General features: G+C 38.0%; 1 protein-coding gene across 1 annotated transcript in view; it reads left to right on the top strand.

The window, feature by feature from the left end:
* Nucleotides 1-16,024, top strand: part of LOC104530603 (DENN domain-containing protein 1A) — a gene marked incomplete at its 5' end in the record, with an annotated part of 179,147 nt that overhangs the window by 113,230 nt on the left and 49,893 nt on the right. Inside the window, 1 exon segment of the mRNA XM_029086801.1 lies at nucleotides 953-1,078. Coding sequence (XP_028942634.1) covers nucleotides 953-1,078 — 126 coding nt within the window.

Below are 16,024 nucleotides of genomic sequence, written 5' to 3'. Positions count from 1 at the left end.
CGGCGGGTCCCAGCCGGCTCGGCAGCAGACCCCGCCGGCACAGCCAGGCTGGTGGTGCCCCTGAAAGGGGATGTGGGGAAGGGCCAAACACCACCGGGCAGAGGGAGCAGTGAGTGTGAGGAGGAAGGAGCCGCAGAGAACTGCTCCGGACTGAGCGCGGCCTCCATTGCCCTCGCCCCGCACCTCTGGGGAGGAGGTGGGGGAGCTGGGAGTGGAGGGAGGCGGTTGAACTGGGAAAAAGGCGAGGAGGGGAAGGTATGTTAGTTTTTGTCAGTGTTTCTCACCACCAAACTCTGTTTTAACTGACAAATTAATTTCCTAAGCCACGTCTGTTTTGCCCGTGATGTTAATTGGCGAGTGATCTCCCCGTCTTTACCCTGAGGTTTCCTTCATGTTTTCTCCCCAAGGCCTGCTGAGGAGGGGCACGTCTGGGAGCCAGGCAAGGGAACCCTCCATAGGCATTAATAAACCTCTCATTTTGTTACTTTTCATTAAGTTTCTGAAATACAAAGGAATATAGCCTTAAAAGACAAAAAATATTAATATTATATTTATGGCAAACAAATTTTTCAGACCTCCAGAATCTGTGCTTAGCCTTTGTGGTGATGGATGGCCTGATTGTGCAGAACAGTTTCTCTAATTCAATACTTGAATTAATTCTTTCATGGATTCTAATCCAGCATGTTAACAGCGGATTTTAAGTAGGAGGGAAGGTTGAAATGAAGCTTTTATTTTCCTATTAGTTTCTGAATAGAATCCAATTGTATCTTAGAGAAGCAAAACAGCTTGAAAAGTAATACTTTTTGAACTGAAAAAGTCAGCTCTGAATTCAAAATGTCACTTTTTGTCATAACTGCTGCTATGGTTGGTGCATTTTTCATTTAGCTGTGCTCCAATGTGTCGAGCTCTGTTTGTGATCTAAGAGTGATCTAGACCTGTTGTGTGATTTCAGGTTTCTGCACTGAAGAACAGATTGAAGAAAGTCTCTACGACCACTGGAGATGGTGTTGCAAGAGCATTTCTAAAAGCACAGGCATCTTTCTTTGGGAGCTACAGAAACGCCCTGAAAATTGAACCTGTAAGTAGGAAATTGGTACACATAAGATGCAAATCTGCAGAACAATTCATATTCAGGGTTCAGAAATGACTTCTGAAGTCAGCATGAGGCCTTCCACATCTTACTGGGGGAATCCATATGTCATGTATGTGGAAAATAGAAATTGTATTCACTTGTGTATGTATGTCTGAGTGTAAGTATTGGACTTTTAAAGCATCTAAGGTGAAATAATGGGAGTTACTTAAAGTGTTGTCCACATAAATAGCAAAAATGAAAGCAGCAAAGCACTCTAGCTCTAAGCTTCCTTTATCCATGTTGGGGAGACACTGACTTCCCTTCATCCTTACAGGCTTCCTTGTTCTCCGATGCTCCGCCCAGTAGTTGCCAGGCAACTCTGGGAATATTGGTATATGCTTTGCCTGGATGTGTTTGTGAGATTAATTAGTTAAGGGATTTATAAAGAAAAATAAAAATTTAAATTGCTTTTCTGGAAATACCATCTGGTATTTTGAAGGCTGAATGTTAGAGACGAACATTCAAAATCAGTTGACAATGGCACACCCCTAGAAAGTGCAACTTTGAGGGACAGCTCACCTGACAAAGTAGAAGACATTGTTTGGTTTGCTTATCATTCCATCAAAGATGTCATAGACATCTCATCTGGGAGGAGTTGGCTTTTTGAGATAAACGGTGTGAAGCTACTTTTCATTATTCTGTGTAGGCCTGGAACGTGTCACAGAGCAGAGTTTAAATTCCCATTATACTTAAGCATAGTAAGAACTCTTATTCTGTTCGGAAGCTCTTACCCTACAGACACAAGGTTATGTAATGTATGTACGAACCAGTGCACTGACAGTGAACGAGTTACTGTTGCTGTAAATTTCTAAGGCCTTCAGCAACTAGAACTTTTGCATGAAAAAACATATCCAGATAATATAGTCTGGAAGTCTAATCATACAATTTATGTAACATAATAACAGATTTAATGATGCTTCCTATTATATATTTGTGTTTTCTGTAGTTGCATTAAGCCAGATTTTAAGGATGGAAAAATATCTGTTACACATCATGTACTCAAGTCCAGTAAAACACATTCGAAGCAGTGTTTGTACTTGCCTGCACTGAGGCAGGTTGTTATCTTTATGAATATTGCTGAAATTTCTAGCAGTGACACCAGTGTGAGCATTTTGTTCACTTGAATGACTTTTTTTAAGTTCTGTATTTTTTGCTGTTTGCAGAGGAAATGTTTTCATCATCATCTAAATACTTAATTCACAAAAGTAGGTCATCTTGAACAGAAACAGCTGTATAATTACTTCACGTGCGTAAAGGTGGTTTGTAGTACGTAATAGTTGTGTGTGTGTTGGTGACTGAGGGGGGAAACGAGACTCAGATTTTCTGCATCAGAGGTGTTGGCTGTGCACTTTCTTCTGCTGACACCTAGTGGTACGGGACAACATTTAATCGGTTTGCTTTCAGGGACAATGTTTGTTAAGAAACAAACATCCTAACACACCTGTGGATAAAGGTAAGCTCGCGGTGCAGGCTGACCCAAAGCAGTAGCGTGTGGGGTACAATACGATACCATGTGTTGGGTGTAGGTTTGGGGTGTCAGTACATCCCTAAGCCATAGGAGTGCTCTTTCACCTGGCTGGAGCAGGATAGGCTAACAGGAGGCTCCAAGTTTGATGTACAGTCTTCTCAAATGGCAAACTTTCTGGATACGTGGTCACTCCAGCGAGCCTTGCAAAGGGAATTGTGTGTGCTTAATACAGCATTTTCTAGCTTCACAGAATTGAGAAGCTTGCTTATTTGCACTTTGCTTTAAAACCTGTCCATTCTGAGCAGGTATTTCTAATTTTTGTCTGTATTTCATTGCTATAAATACACTGTTTAGTCCCATAGATATTTAGGGCTGCTCTAACAGCGAGAGTTTCAGAGTGTTTTAAGCGGGCAGTTCACTTACCCATTTTAGTTTTTTCTACCACTAAGGATTTTTGCTTTAAGGATTCATAAGTAATACCATGACACCAGTTATACAAATTGACACATTTCTCAGGAAGAAAAGCAGCAGTGTGATGGCATGACATAAGGCCACTGTACTAATTATTTTCTGCCAGTCTCTTGCCCAGACTAACACTGTAAATTCCTTCAACAATTCCAAAGCCATGAGATCTGAGTGGGTCAGAAGTCAGAAAAGTACGTGATGTGTGGTGCAGAGTAAAAAAGCAAATGCCAGATGAGTCCAACAAGGAAATTTTGTTGGAATACGTGTGCAGTAACACAAAAAAAAGAAGTGTGTGTTAAATACTGGTGCATAATTCATTTTGAAAAGGCTTTGTAGCATTCGATGCTTTATCTACTATGAACTATGATTGTTGCCATGGTGAATTATTTTTTTAAGTTTTTCAGTGAAAGAGTAAATAGTTGTTTCTAACTCCCAGTAATTGCCACATTCCAGTTAATTCCTCTACGTAGCCATCTTTTGCATAGCTTTTTTCCCTGCAGATCTATTTTAAGGCTATACATTGGACACAGAGTAGATCCTTCCCTTTCACCAGAGTTGTCTCAATAGGTCAGGGTTTGGGGAATGTTTGTCCATATACAGAAAAAATGAAGAGGGAAGATCACTAATGCTTACATTACATGTGCACAAACTTGTTAAAAAAAAACCAAAACCAACCCAAAAACCAGAAAACAGCTGTAAGGGAAACAGTGAGCAGAGGCAAATAAAATAAATCTTTTTGTTTTACTTGCAGTTTAAAGTTAGTGCTGATGTATAGTTAATAGGAATTTTCTTCCACCCATCTTTACTTTTTTCCTGTTCAAGTGCCATTAGCTCTCAGATGTATGTGCCTGTACAGGCAGTCTGGTAGCACTTAAATGAAGGTAATTTCTAAATCTTGTCCTGATGACTTTAGTAACAGATAGGAGTAGACAGTGACAGTGGCATTGACAGTGACAGTGTGTGAAACCTGATGTTTGTATGATAAAATGGAGATAAACTGGATTTCTGTGTATTCTGGAACTGAAACTGAAGACTTTTTTTCTCTACTATGAAGATTCTGTGGTTTGTGGCATGTTGAAGACCCCAGGTTTTAACAATGTCACATAGCTGTAACTGTTGTTATGTTTTACCATTTATAGGGAGGGTTCTGGAGGACATACTACCCAGAATTCAAAATCACTGACTGGAAAAGATTTACTGGGGAAAGGCAGTTTTGTTTGTTTGTTTTCTGCGTGCTTTTTGTTTTCATTTCAGTCCTGTTGCTGTGTTCTGTCTCTGAGCTTTACTGTTGCTATAGACAAGTTTCAGCTTTTGCTTTTGCTGTTTTAAACCCTAAAAACGGCTAACAAGCATTTACTGTTCTTCAAAATGCATTTAATATTCTGCATCTAAGTCTGTTGAGATGTACATATGTTAATGAAACTAAAAAGACATTCTCTTTAATCTCTTATAGCAGTCTGTTATGTAGTAAATTGAATTGTTTTGTAATTTCCAAGCTGTTATAAATTACTGTGTTTGTATAATTCTGTATGCCATGCTAGTGGAGGGGGGAAACTAAGATTCTGAAGGAAAGGTAAGAAAAAATAATATCTGAGAAAGTTAGCATGACCCTCTGCTGAAATTGGCTTTTCTGCCATAAAAGATGCAGTCAGACTTTCCTGTCCATTGTGTATGTTAATGTAAAAGAAAAAAAATCAAAACCAAAACAAAACCAAACCAGCAGAAACCCAAAACAACCAACCAACCACCCCCCCTTAAAAAACACCAAAGCAGTGTGGGAATGGCTCTGTACTTCAGTCTGGAACCGTTGCCCAAGGTAGGGGATGGTGTGCTCTGCGTCTTGTCGCGCACTGACAGCAATAGCAGGGGAAACCTTATCTTCCAGGACGCTGATCTCCACAGGGCTGCTGTGCTGAGGATTTGTGTTTGCCTTTTCCATGCTGACATTGAAGTTGTGGTGTCTTAGTTTGTTGGAACCTGTGAGCAAGCTGAGGAGAAGTATCTTGTGTTTCCTTGGACAAGTAACTTTGCAGCCTCCATAGAAATTACATGTTCAGCCATCAGATAGGGTCACTCTGCATCTTCTGTGTTGGTGTTGCAGAAATAAAAGTAGATTTGTTCAAAAGCCCCTAAATCTACCAGGGAAGGTTGGACAGTGAGGAAAAGCTCATGGTACTTCAGCTCTGCTGTGGAAGGGTTTGTACCTTCCACTGAGAAATTCCTTGTCTGTGCTTTTCACACCTGATTCTCCATTTTTTGTACTATTTTATACACTTGGTTTTGTTTCTTCTCAATTTGTTTCAAGCCTTTGTTTGTGTGGTTTAGACTGGCTTTTGCCTGTGTTTTTATGATGTTTCCTCCTGATACTTTACTGATAATTGAGCGTGCAGCCTCAGCAAGCAATGAAGCAGTGTGCAAATGCCGGCATGCAGGAGAAGTTGAAGATATTTCCTGAACTAATAAAGCGCAGGGGACTTCGAGGAGAACAATGAAGCAAGTAAACAAACACCAAGCATAAAATAACATGACCATTGAATTCAGCTTCTGTGTAAGGCACTCGGTGACTGTGTGGTTTTTAAACGAGGTGTGAATAAGTTGCATTTGGTATTAGGAAAAAAAAACCAAAACAAAATGACACACCTCCACAAAAAAAACCCAACCCAAACCAAACAAAAAAGCCCACTAAAAAACCCCACCCCAAAGGAGCGTTTTTTTAGAGTGGCATTTACATTCTCACTGTGTGAGCAGCTGCACAATTGAACAGACAGTATTACTTCCCTTGGAAGAAGATAGTAGGAGAGTTTTTTGGTAGTTGGATTTGTGGAGTAGGCTGATGAAATAATGATAAAAAATTAGAATATTTAATCAGGTTAGCAATAAACTAATAGAGATTCATAACAGAAAAGTCATCCTGCTCTGGTCTTTCGCTGTGCACGTTATAGGTTGTGTATGAATTGGAGCATACCATTTATGTAATTATAGTACAAAAAGAGTAAAGTGAAAGGCAGTAAATCAAAATTATTTCTGATGGTTTGCACAGATAAGTGATAGAGCTCATGCAATGAAAGCCTAAAATGCTATAGGGGTAAAGACAGACCAGGACATTTGTAAGGTGACGTAACTGACAGCTCAGTTTGATGGTGTTCATGGCAGACAGCATAGGAGACTGGCTATCTTTGAGTTGTACTTTCCTTCAGAATCACATTGTGATATTCTGGTACTGCCTTGGGGCTTGGCAAAACCCCTGACTGGGTGCTGTAGTGTGCCTGCTGTCACCTTGATTCTGCAGCCCTGGGGAGGGCTGGGACCTTCATGTTGTACACGTTACTTCCTTAAAGCTTCTGGCAAGGGAAAATAGGGAAGGGGACTAATCCCCTTTTCTGGTTTGGCTCTTGCATGTCTTCAGGGAATTGGGCAACTTTTTCCTCACAAATATGTTGATTTTGGTATGGGCAGAGCATTAGTGAAAGATAAATTCCAGCTCATGACCAAAATACTCTGTAGGCAAAAATTAATTTAACACTGAGGACCACCTTTCTTCTTTCATCTATTTTGGGGGGCACAAAAATTTAAACTGCAGAGGGCTGATAAATGTGTTGTTCTTTAAAACACACGCTACTTTACTCTGGTGAAACATCAAACGAAAAGATTCTGTCGTCTTATCTCTTTCTAATTTAATTCATTGTTTTCTGTTCCTTTCATTCAATGAGTAGCAGCTTTTGGCAATGACAGATATTCTATTGTGACTGAAATATGCATTTTGTAAGTCATAACTTTACTTGGTATTTAAATAAACTGTGTATGTACAGCGTGCAAGATTTATGCAGAACACAGCTGGAGGTATTCTGCTCAGAATTCCTATGGTTTAAAATGTCTCTTTCAAGTTGGAAAATGTGTTGTGAAGTAGATACCATTATGATAATTGGAAGTTCAGCTTCTCTGTCTTGCTCTATTATTTTTTTTGAATACAATTAACACATCACATACACTTCACCTGGTCTCTCCTCATTTACCTCTGACACTTCCTTGATATTTATTTAGACACATGTGGTGTCTTTGCTTTGAACTCAATAGTTGGTATATTCACTAGATTTTTTTTCTTTAATAAACATTTTTTTTTCATTTAGAGATATACAATTAGTTTGCGTTGTTAGAGAAAAATATACATATAGATGCTGATTTAAGTCTTTTACTTATTTGTAAGATGATCAGGACATAAATTGTGTAAAGATTGTAGAGAAAAGCGTGATTACTCTCAGATCAAAATACCTGCTGAGCAGTTGCAGAAGCAGCTCATTTTATTACAGTTCTCATAGGGGAGCAGTACATAGAAGATATGCAAAAAGCTATCTACAGAAAAATTTAAGAACCCCTTAATTTGAAATTGTTTTATTTTATTTAAGGCAGCAAAAATATGAAGCACAGAACTCAATTTTTTGTTTGAATTAAGGTTCATACTTTCAGATTCAGATGCAATGCTTTTTATTTCTGAAAACAAAAGGAAGACGGTAAATTTCTTTTAAAAATAGAACCAAAATCTTAAACTGGGCTTAAGAAAATACTGTTGCCATAGGTTTTATATTTTAAATGATGGCTGTAGTGTTCTGTGTTATGTATAAACATGTATAAAACTATTAGCAAAGTAACACCAATATCCTCCAGGGGACAACTAGAAATTATGTGAAATAGTTTTATAATTTTGAAAAAAAAGAAAAAAAAAAAGAAAGTATCTGACAGATCACATTTTAGTGATCCCACAGGAGAAAAGGATGTGAAGATTTCATAATTCTGTATTTCCTTTGTGGAAATTAGGTTTGTAGTTTTCTCTTTTTCTTTTTCCATTTTACTTTTTTTTTGGGAACACTCCTAAGGCTTGGAGGTTTAATAAGGAATAAATCCAAAATCCAGTCCAAGCTTGATCCTCATGATAAAGCAGGAAACTATTCTGGATTATTTCGTTAATTTTAGCTGCAGCTTGGAATGAGCTGGGGCTATGTTTTTGTAGAGCTCCTGTTCACTCTCCATTCCTGTGATAGCTGTTTTCTGTACTATTTTCAGTAACTGTATTACTGAAGATGTCTGATATTTGTAAATTAGTTTATTACAGGAAAAAGGTGTCACCTACTGAATAAGAATTTGTTTTCTTTGTTTTAAAATGGAATGGGTCAATTCCAAGCTTTTCAGGTCCAAGACTCCGAGGTTTTCATATGAAAGTTAAAAGCTGTTTAGAAAAAAATGGAAATTAAGCTGTGCCCTTGAATAAGTTTTATATAAAGCATGATTTTAATTCTTGCGAAAGATTTGTCTCCGAGCTCTCCTGTATTGCAGAGTCTTCCTTGTTCTCTGCAGCACCAGTTAGGTGTGAAATGGAAATCCACACAATGTGAAGGGGTCTGAAACATTGTCCACAGCAAAGGAAGGATGGTTGTGACAAAATAAACCAAAATGGTGTGTGTTGGGTTGCTTCACCGTAGTCATCACCATGGAGAGATCCATTGTTCTACAGCTGTATCTTTGCTGGGTTGCTTAGGGAAGGGCACGATGCAGAAACCATTACAACAGGGCATTTGTAAAGGAGACCTATATCGCAGTAGTGCACAAGGAAATCAGTGTTTTCTTTTGAGATACCTTGGGCTTCCCATTTCCAAAATGCACATTTAAAATTATCTCCATATAAAACTACTTGGAAGAGTGTAAATTTTTTTTTCTTTTTTCTTTTTTTTTTTTAAATGAAATCATTCTATAATAAAATATTTCAAGTACTGGCTAAGCTGTAAAGCTTAGGGCTGATAAACAAAGCATCTGAAGCCAAATGGCCCCTTAGCTAACCCCAATTAAAATAAAGATTTCATTGCGCTCTGTCCTGACAGAGAGGGAACATATTGTTGCCTTTAAGGGAGTTTAGTTTAGTTAATGAAAGAATTTATTTCATTTTTTCAAATACAGAACCTAATTAAATAAGTTTCAACTTGACTTGTAGTTGAGGACATTTTAACTCCTTAAAGGTTACTTTTGTGTCCAAGTGTGGCTCTCTTTCGAATAATTTCTGATTCAATATTTAGTTTTGTGATTTCTATAACAAATTTTGTAGCAGATCTCGTGACTGTGTGCCTGTTTTCTATATACATATATACATGTTGTAGTTTCTAAAAGTCTGAGGTCTGTTATTGACATTTCTCTCTTCAGACATCCTATTTGGCACGAAGTAGTACTCAGAGATCATGACTTATACTAGATTCTTAAAAGTAATGCGGAAATGACGGTGTCACGGTTTTGCTCTGAATGCACTTTAAAAGCTGTGAATGATATATCTGCATTGCTTACTCCTGCTGCTCAGTGAGAGGAAAGATATATCAAAGAATTACTTTTGGTGAAGCTCTCCAAGCAGTAGTTAAAATCTCTATCTCTAGAATGTTTTTCTTAGAGAGGATTAATGATGAAAATGAAAGCAATTTGTAAGGATTACAAATGTGATTAGTTTGCCTTTCTTCAGGATCCGTCTGTACTTGTGCAGGTAAAGTTCATCCCCCGTTTGTCAACTTGTAATTTATTACATATTCTCTGCTAAGAATATATGAAAACTAAAGGGCACTTTTATATGAAGATGCTTTCTTCTTGCGTACAGGAACATTTTGTTCTTAACTCTTGAAGGCAGTCAGAGAATGGGAATGCTGTCGCTTACCTTAATTTCTTGCCTGAAATTTATGAAATGTTAAATGGCTGCTGCGTCTCTGTTGATAAAATCATATGAGATGAGTTCCAGTCTCTGTTGGATGATAGTGAATGATGCTGCTTGGCTGTGTTGTGTGTACTTTGCCAGTGTAGTAACTGTAATTAAAAGCACCTAAATTGTACATTCTGTGATTCTGTGATTCTGTGATTCAGAAAGTGGTGGGTTCTTTTCAATTACTTGTTACATAAGCTAATCTAATCAGGGAAGTTCATGCTTAAGGTAAATAATTTTTAGTTGTAACAGGTAGGTAAATATTTTCCCCAAACGTATCTATGAAACTATAAATATATATTGTTTTGGAGCAGTGGCTTTCCAGTTAATAGGGAGGAGTTCTTGATCAAAATTTTAAAACCTTTAAGCTGCTGTTTGGCATATGTGTTCTCTTCCAAATGTCATTAATCATGTGTTCTCCTTTACGTGTTGAATAAACTGCATTCCAGCTCTCTTAACGTGAGTTTCCAGGGTGAGCAGAGAAGCTGCCTCCAAAAAAGGGCTGCTGATTTCCCGACGTTGAAGCCATTCCCAAGGCTTTTGACTCCTTTTGCTTCAGGTCTGTGTGACACTGGATTTGATTGTTACCTTCAACTACGGAGGTAAATGACATTCAAAGAATTTCTACCTGTGTGAGGAAATAAAATTATTTACAGATAAGTCACAAAGTACTTAATGGTTTGGGAGGGACTTGCAGGTGCTTTTTAGTTGAAAAAGAGTGTTCTTTGATGTGAGTGTGAACATGGATGAAATTAAGGACTAGATGGTACCAGAGTCCTAAAAATCTCCTACCTATTTGGCATATTTTACAGATGTTGAGATAACTGAAATGCACTGCTGTTGTTTTATCTTCTGTGAATTTCTGTAGGTCATTATAATTAAGATGTGTTTCAGAAATCTCAAGAATAGTTGCCAAACGTAACAAAAAAAAAAGCATTGCATCTAGCCAGAGTTCTAGATATCCTCGCTCTGCCCTAGAGCTCCATCTCCCATCCATTACCTTGTCAGAGCTTATTGTGCTCCATTTTAATTAAATTTTAATAGCAATTTTGCAGTCATAACTGACATGAAACTTTTCCAAAGACTATTATACCCACAGGATATTTCCCTTATGTGTTTTTCTTGTTTCTTGTTTTTCATCTTGTGCAAATTCTGCTCTTTGGAAAAGTCTTTGGTGATGAGAGGATGAAACAGAAAATGGAGAAATCGGTGTAGTGACTTGACTGATGAGTATCAGTTTACAACCAGAAGTGATCAGTTGCACTTGGTATTCTTTGGGAATGTTGATTCTGATAGTCATATAAGAAGTCTTATATTTTATAAAAATCTTGGATTTTCTTTAATTTTACTTATGCTCAGTGTAGCACATACACTGATTATTCTGCATTTAGATTTCAACATACAGATGCTGAATCTTTAAATACAAAAACGACTTTTGCAATGCTGCAGCCTGCAGGTCTTGCTTTTCTGCCTTTAAGGGTGTTGTATTCACAAATGTTATGCACAGCTTTCACTTTGATATCCCAGAGTCTGAAAAGGCACTTTTTATGCTTAAAAAATAATGGATCATCAGTCCTTATTGCTGTGTAGGAAGCCCTGTAATATTAATTGGTTGTCAGATCCTTAAGAAATAATGGATTAACGTGCTTGATCATGATGCCCTGTTCAGAAGCTGAAGTTTGCTCATGTCCCCAGCCTCTCTATTTAACGCAATTACGGATATGCATTCAGGACATCTGAGTGGATTGCATTTCATTAATATGATTTGAGCAGACAATACTAAGTTGCTGTTGGGCCCGCTCTGACAGCTAATTACTGGAATGAAGTGTGTACATGGCTAAGAAACAATGGAGCACTTGTCAGGATCGGTAAAACAACGCAGAAATAGTGCCAGATCTCGGAATCACTCCTCTGAACAGTTTTTCTTGTCTCTGCAGACAAACCTTGGGACATGCCTGAGTGTGGTGGTGAGTGAGACTTTGGGGAAAGAAAGTTTGTTACCGTCAAGTAAAATGCAATATAGTTCTGTTTTGCCCTCTCCTCTGTTTAATTCAGACACTTGTACGTACTCACCCTGATTGCTAAACACCCTTACCTCCTGCTTACAGACACCATTGCCATTTTTCCTCATAAAACGTCTAATCTGAGTTTTCGAATAGTGGAGATACTGTGAATGTCAGGCAATTTTGTAGCATTATTTACAGGAAGAGCCTCCCTGACAGTTTGAAGGAGGAGGATAGAGAGTGACTTCTCGTTGTCTCTTCCCGGGCAATCAGGTGAGGTTTGTAACAGCACAGGCTCGAAATAAATGAGAAGGAGCTACTCTTTGTGCAATCGGTAATAACCCCGCCAAGCACTTTATCAGATTATACTGAGGAAGTTTGTATTGGTTTGGGGGAAGATTGGGGAGATACCTGGGAGAGGCCTCTGCTCAAGTTTATTTAATACACGAGCAACAGCAGACTCTGAATTTGTTGAGATGAAGATCAGATTCAGAGGGGAGAAATAACATTCAGGCTTTCTGCCTTCCTGGTCTTTCCTGGACATCTGCTTATGAACTACATTGGAGACAGAACGCCAGGCAGACAGACTCTTCATGTGATCAGTTATGGCCTTTGTGTTCTAAAGCTGTGGCTTTCAACTCTTCTCACCATTTATTGATTTGTTTTCTTTATCCCATATTTGGATATCAACCACTGGAAATGAGATGTTGCTAGAGAATTATGGAACTTGCCATAAAGTAAAAAAGAAAAAGGAAGAACTTGTTTCAGATGCTGAAGGGACAAGGGTTTTCCATCCCATCTCCATTTCAGGCATTCTGGGATATTTTGGTAACAGTTGTCTTTCAGATGAGGTGATGTTTCTGGTTAAGAAACTGCTACACTTTGGCATTGAGCACTTTCTAAAGTAGAAGCAGCTGAAGCTGCAGTGTGTTCAATACTGGGGAAGGGGGCTGATCTCAAGGCTTTTGTAAAAAACTATTACTCAGTGTGGTTTTGTCTTTATCTGCAGAATTATTAAAAATAATATACTGTTGGCTACAAAGCATTTTTATCATCCAGTTCAACTGACTGCTGTACTGTTGTAAGAGAAGGTGCTTGTTATTATTGGAGATTATTTTTCTGTTGATGTTCAGAGGAGTCTTGGATTACCAGCGTAGTTTATCTTGATGCATCCGTATCCCTGATTATAACGAGAGCCAGTGCCACCTCTGGGCAGCTCATGTTATTTAATCTGTGCATCTCCAGGTCCACAGGTAACGTGGAGACAAGGGAGTTTGTATTGAATACACTTGAGCCTTTATTACCTCAGTGGTACTTGCTCATCTTTTCTTGTTTTGCAAGGCAGTTTTCTTTTTAATCCTTAAACATTTCAGTTAGTGAACAAAAACAGAGAAACTGAGGGTTTTTTTCATTCCAGTGACAATAATGAGCAGCTAAATGTGCTGATTTAATCATATGTACAATCTGTTGACCTATACAAAATCACAGCTTAGTTTCTTGGTCAGTATGAAAATGCACCTTTTAAAATGTACCACTTTTAGTAACTCAAGATTTATAACTAAGGTGCTTAAGAGATTTTGCTTTAGTGTTCATTCACAAGTAAATCGACTACAAAGCCATACCATTGGACAGGAATATAATTACAGTAGAAAAATACTATATTTCTTGTTGAATTTTAATTGAATCTAAAAATTTTTGATTCAAATCTGCTGCTTCAATCAGAGACAAAAACATCAGTAGCAGGTTGCTAGTAAAGGGTCTGTTCTGCCTGATCAACTCAAAAATTCGTGTTGAGGTGCTGGAATAGTTTGCCATTCTTGCAATTCATTTTACAAAACAAGTTCCAGACTGAGCTCTGCTTTCATGTATTCTCTCTCCATGGAAATTATGTCCTTTTTCTCATTTCAAATTAGATGAGTACAATGAAATCCTTATTTTACATATTTATTAACAAGGCTTTCATCCCTGTGGTGTTGTTAACTATCCTCACTACTTTATGCAAAGAAATTACAAGAAGAACTCACAAACCTTTAGGAGTGATCTATGTGATCACTCTTTTTCAAGCATTACTGCTCATATCTGTATTCTTCTTGCATGTTACTCCACCAACCATTATTTACAGGCCTTCCTTTCCATACCATGTTGATAGTATTTATTTATTTATTTATTTTTAATCTGAAATAAATCACATAACAGATCTCATGCCAAGTTCAAATCTCTTTGGATATCCATTGTTAGAAAATTGGTGAGTGAAGAAATTATGTCGACTCCACTGTCTGGCATGTGGGGGGTTAAGGGAATTTTTAGCCTCACCAAAAAGTATTTGGTCAGGTACTCAGGTGCTGGAAATTTTCTTAGCAACATCAGTCACCTAGGAACACGATCATCTGCTGTTCTGGGGTAGAGATTACAGATCTTAATGATTAGCTACTATAAGCTGCAGCTGATGCCAGACTCTACCCCCTTTACACCTAATTAGCCTCATTAATGAGCTCTTCTGCTCTCCACAGAGAGGGCTTCCTCCTTGGAATAGGAGGCAAAAATACTTCACCCAGGTAGATGTGCTGAAACCTTTAATTATTGCCCACACCTGCAAAGCCTTGTGTCTCTGACAGCAGTATTGCTTTGCTGAAATTCTGCTTATTTACAGTGACCACAGTACCAAGTATTAACTCTTTAACACCTTAGGAATTGTTGTTAAGCTTTGAAAGTATCTATCTAGGATATAAATCGAAGCGCTCAAAAATTTCATGCTTTAAATAAAGTTGGGTGTGTTGTGTGTGAGGTTTTTTGTATGTGACAAAAATGCTTGAAAAGTTCTGAGTATTTTGTTTAACCCTGAAAAACAAGTTTAAATTGCTATTCATTGTCAAATACTGTGTTACCAAAACTAAGAACACTGTTAGACAAGTTTCATTCTTTAAAATGAGCAACTTTTGCATTTGGAGCATTGCAATATTGTTCTGCTAAAATGAAAATACGGAAAAATACACAAGTAGTAATCAATGTAGCAGACAATAACGGAGCTAATGAAGTGTTCTGGTGTGATTCTTAGCTACAGCAGTTATTGGTGAATATCTACTACATTCTAAAGTTCTTGAAATTTGATGATGTGTTTATTTTGTTGTTTATTTGTTTTAATGCTAAAATATCTACGTAACATTTTTGTGTGTGCGTTTGGGTCAAAGCTGTTATGCCCATGTAGAGCAAATGTGTGTGCACGTTTATCAAATTAGCTTAAAAGGCAGCTCAGGTCGGTGTTTACTCTAGTTTTTAATAGGGAAAGTTTAAAATGCAGATTTCTCAGTGCCAATACTTTGTTGGTTATTTAGTAACTTTTTCCACAGAAGCCATCTCTCTGGAATTCTTAGCAGGAAATGCTCACTGTGAATACCCAGCATCCGTGATGGAGATCATCTGTGGCACTGGGGAGAGTGTAATCCCGTCCTGCAGCATTGTCAGCTTTCTTGAAGATGAAGCGAGCAGGGGACAAGTGTTTTCTTTTACTCTTGTTCCGTGGTCATTCACCCACCTTTCTCAGCTTCTGGCCTGTCATTGCAGCAGGTGAAGCCATCGCAGAGAAAACCTTGGGCTGTAGGATGCTGAGAGTCTGCAGGCAACTGTAGTCACAAGTTGTGGTTCTTTCTGAGGGAGTTTGAGCCAAGGAATTTTTTTCCCTGGAAATTAATCTTCTAAAATGAACAGGAGATCGTGTGCCTCCTGCAAGGTGTGGTCAGTGCCTGTGTAGAGCGATAGGGCTTTTCAACCAAAGTTGTGAGATTGCTCCATTTTAGTCAACTTTTATTTCCCTTGAGGATGTTCTCAGCAGAATTCTGAGCTAGTTTGAACTAAAGCATCAAAGTTAAAAAGGAATTTGGACCAGAAAACGTGTTCATATGCTTGAAACAGTGCTACGAAACTGAAAGGAGGGTCTCAAGTCTGTGAAGTCACCAAAATAATAGACATCATTATCAGCAGTTCGTATGACTATGTAGAGCAAAGTGAGTCTTACTTTATTAATAATTAAAACAGCATCAAGCCTTATCAACCAAAATCTAATCATGCACCATGTGAATCCCAGAAATTCACGTGCATTTTTCCATGGAGGCAAGTTGAATTGAATGCCGAAATAAAACACCAAAATGAGTGATTTTTCAAATATTTGGATAAAGTTTTGTCAATTGTTAGTGCTCCTTGTAACTGTTACATAAATGGGATTGAAGTCTGTGGAC

The sequence above is a fragment of the Antrostomus carolinensis genome, unplaced genomic scaffold (assembly GCF_000700745.2).
Source record: "Antrostomus carolinensis isolate BGI_N321 unplaced genomic scaffold, ASM70074v2 scaffold2939, whole genome shotgun sequence".
Classification (NCBI taxonomy): Eukaryota; Metazoa; Chordata; class Aves; order Caprimulgiformes; family Caprimulgidae; genus Antrostomus; species Antrostomus carolinensis.
The sequence above is the reverse complement of the archived record's forward strand: the minus strand, read 5'-3'. Positions and strand labels throughout refer to the sequence as shown.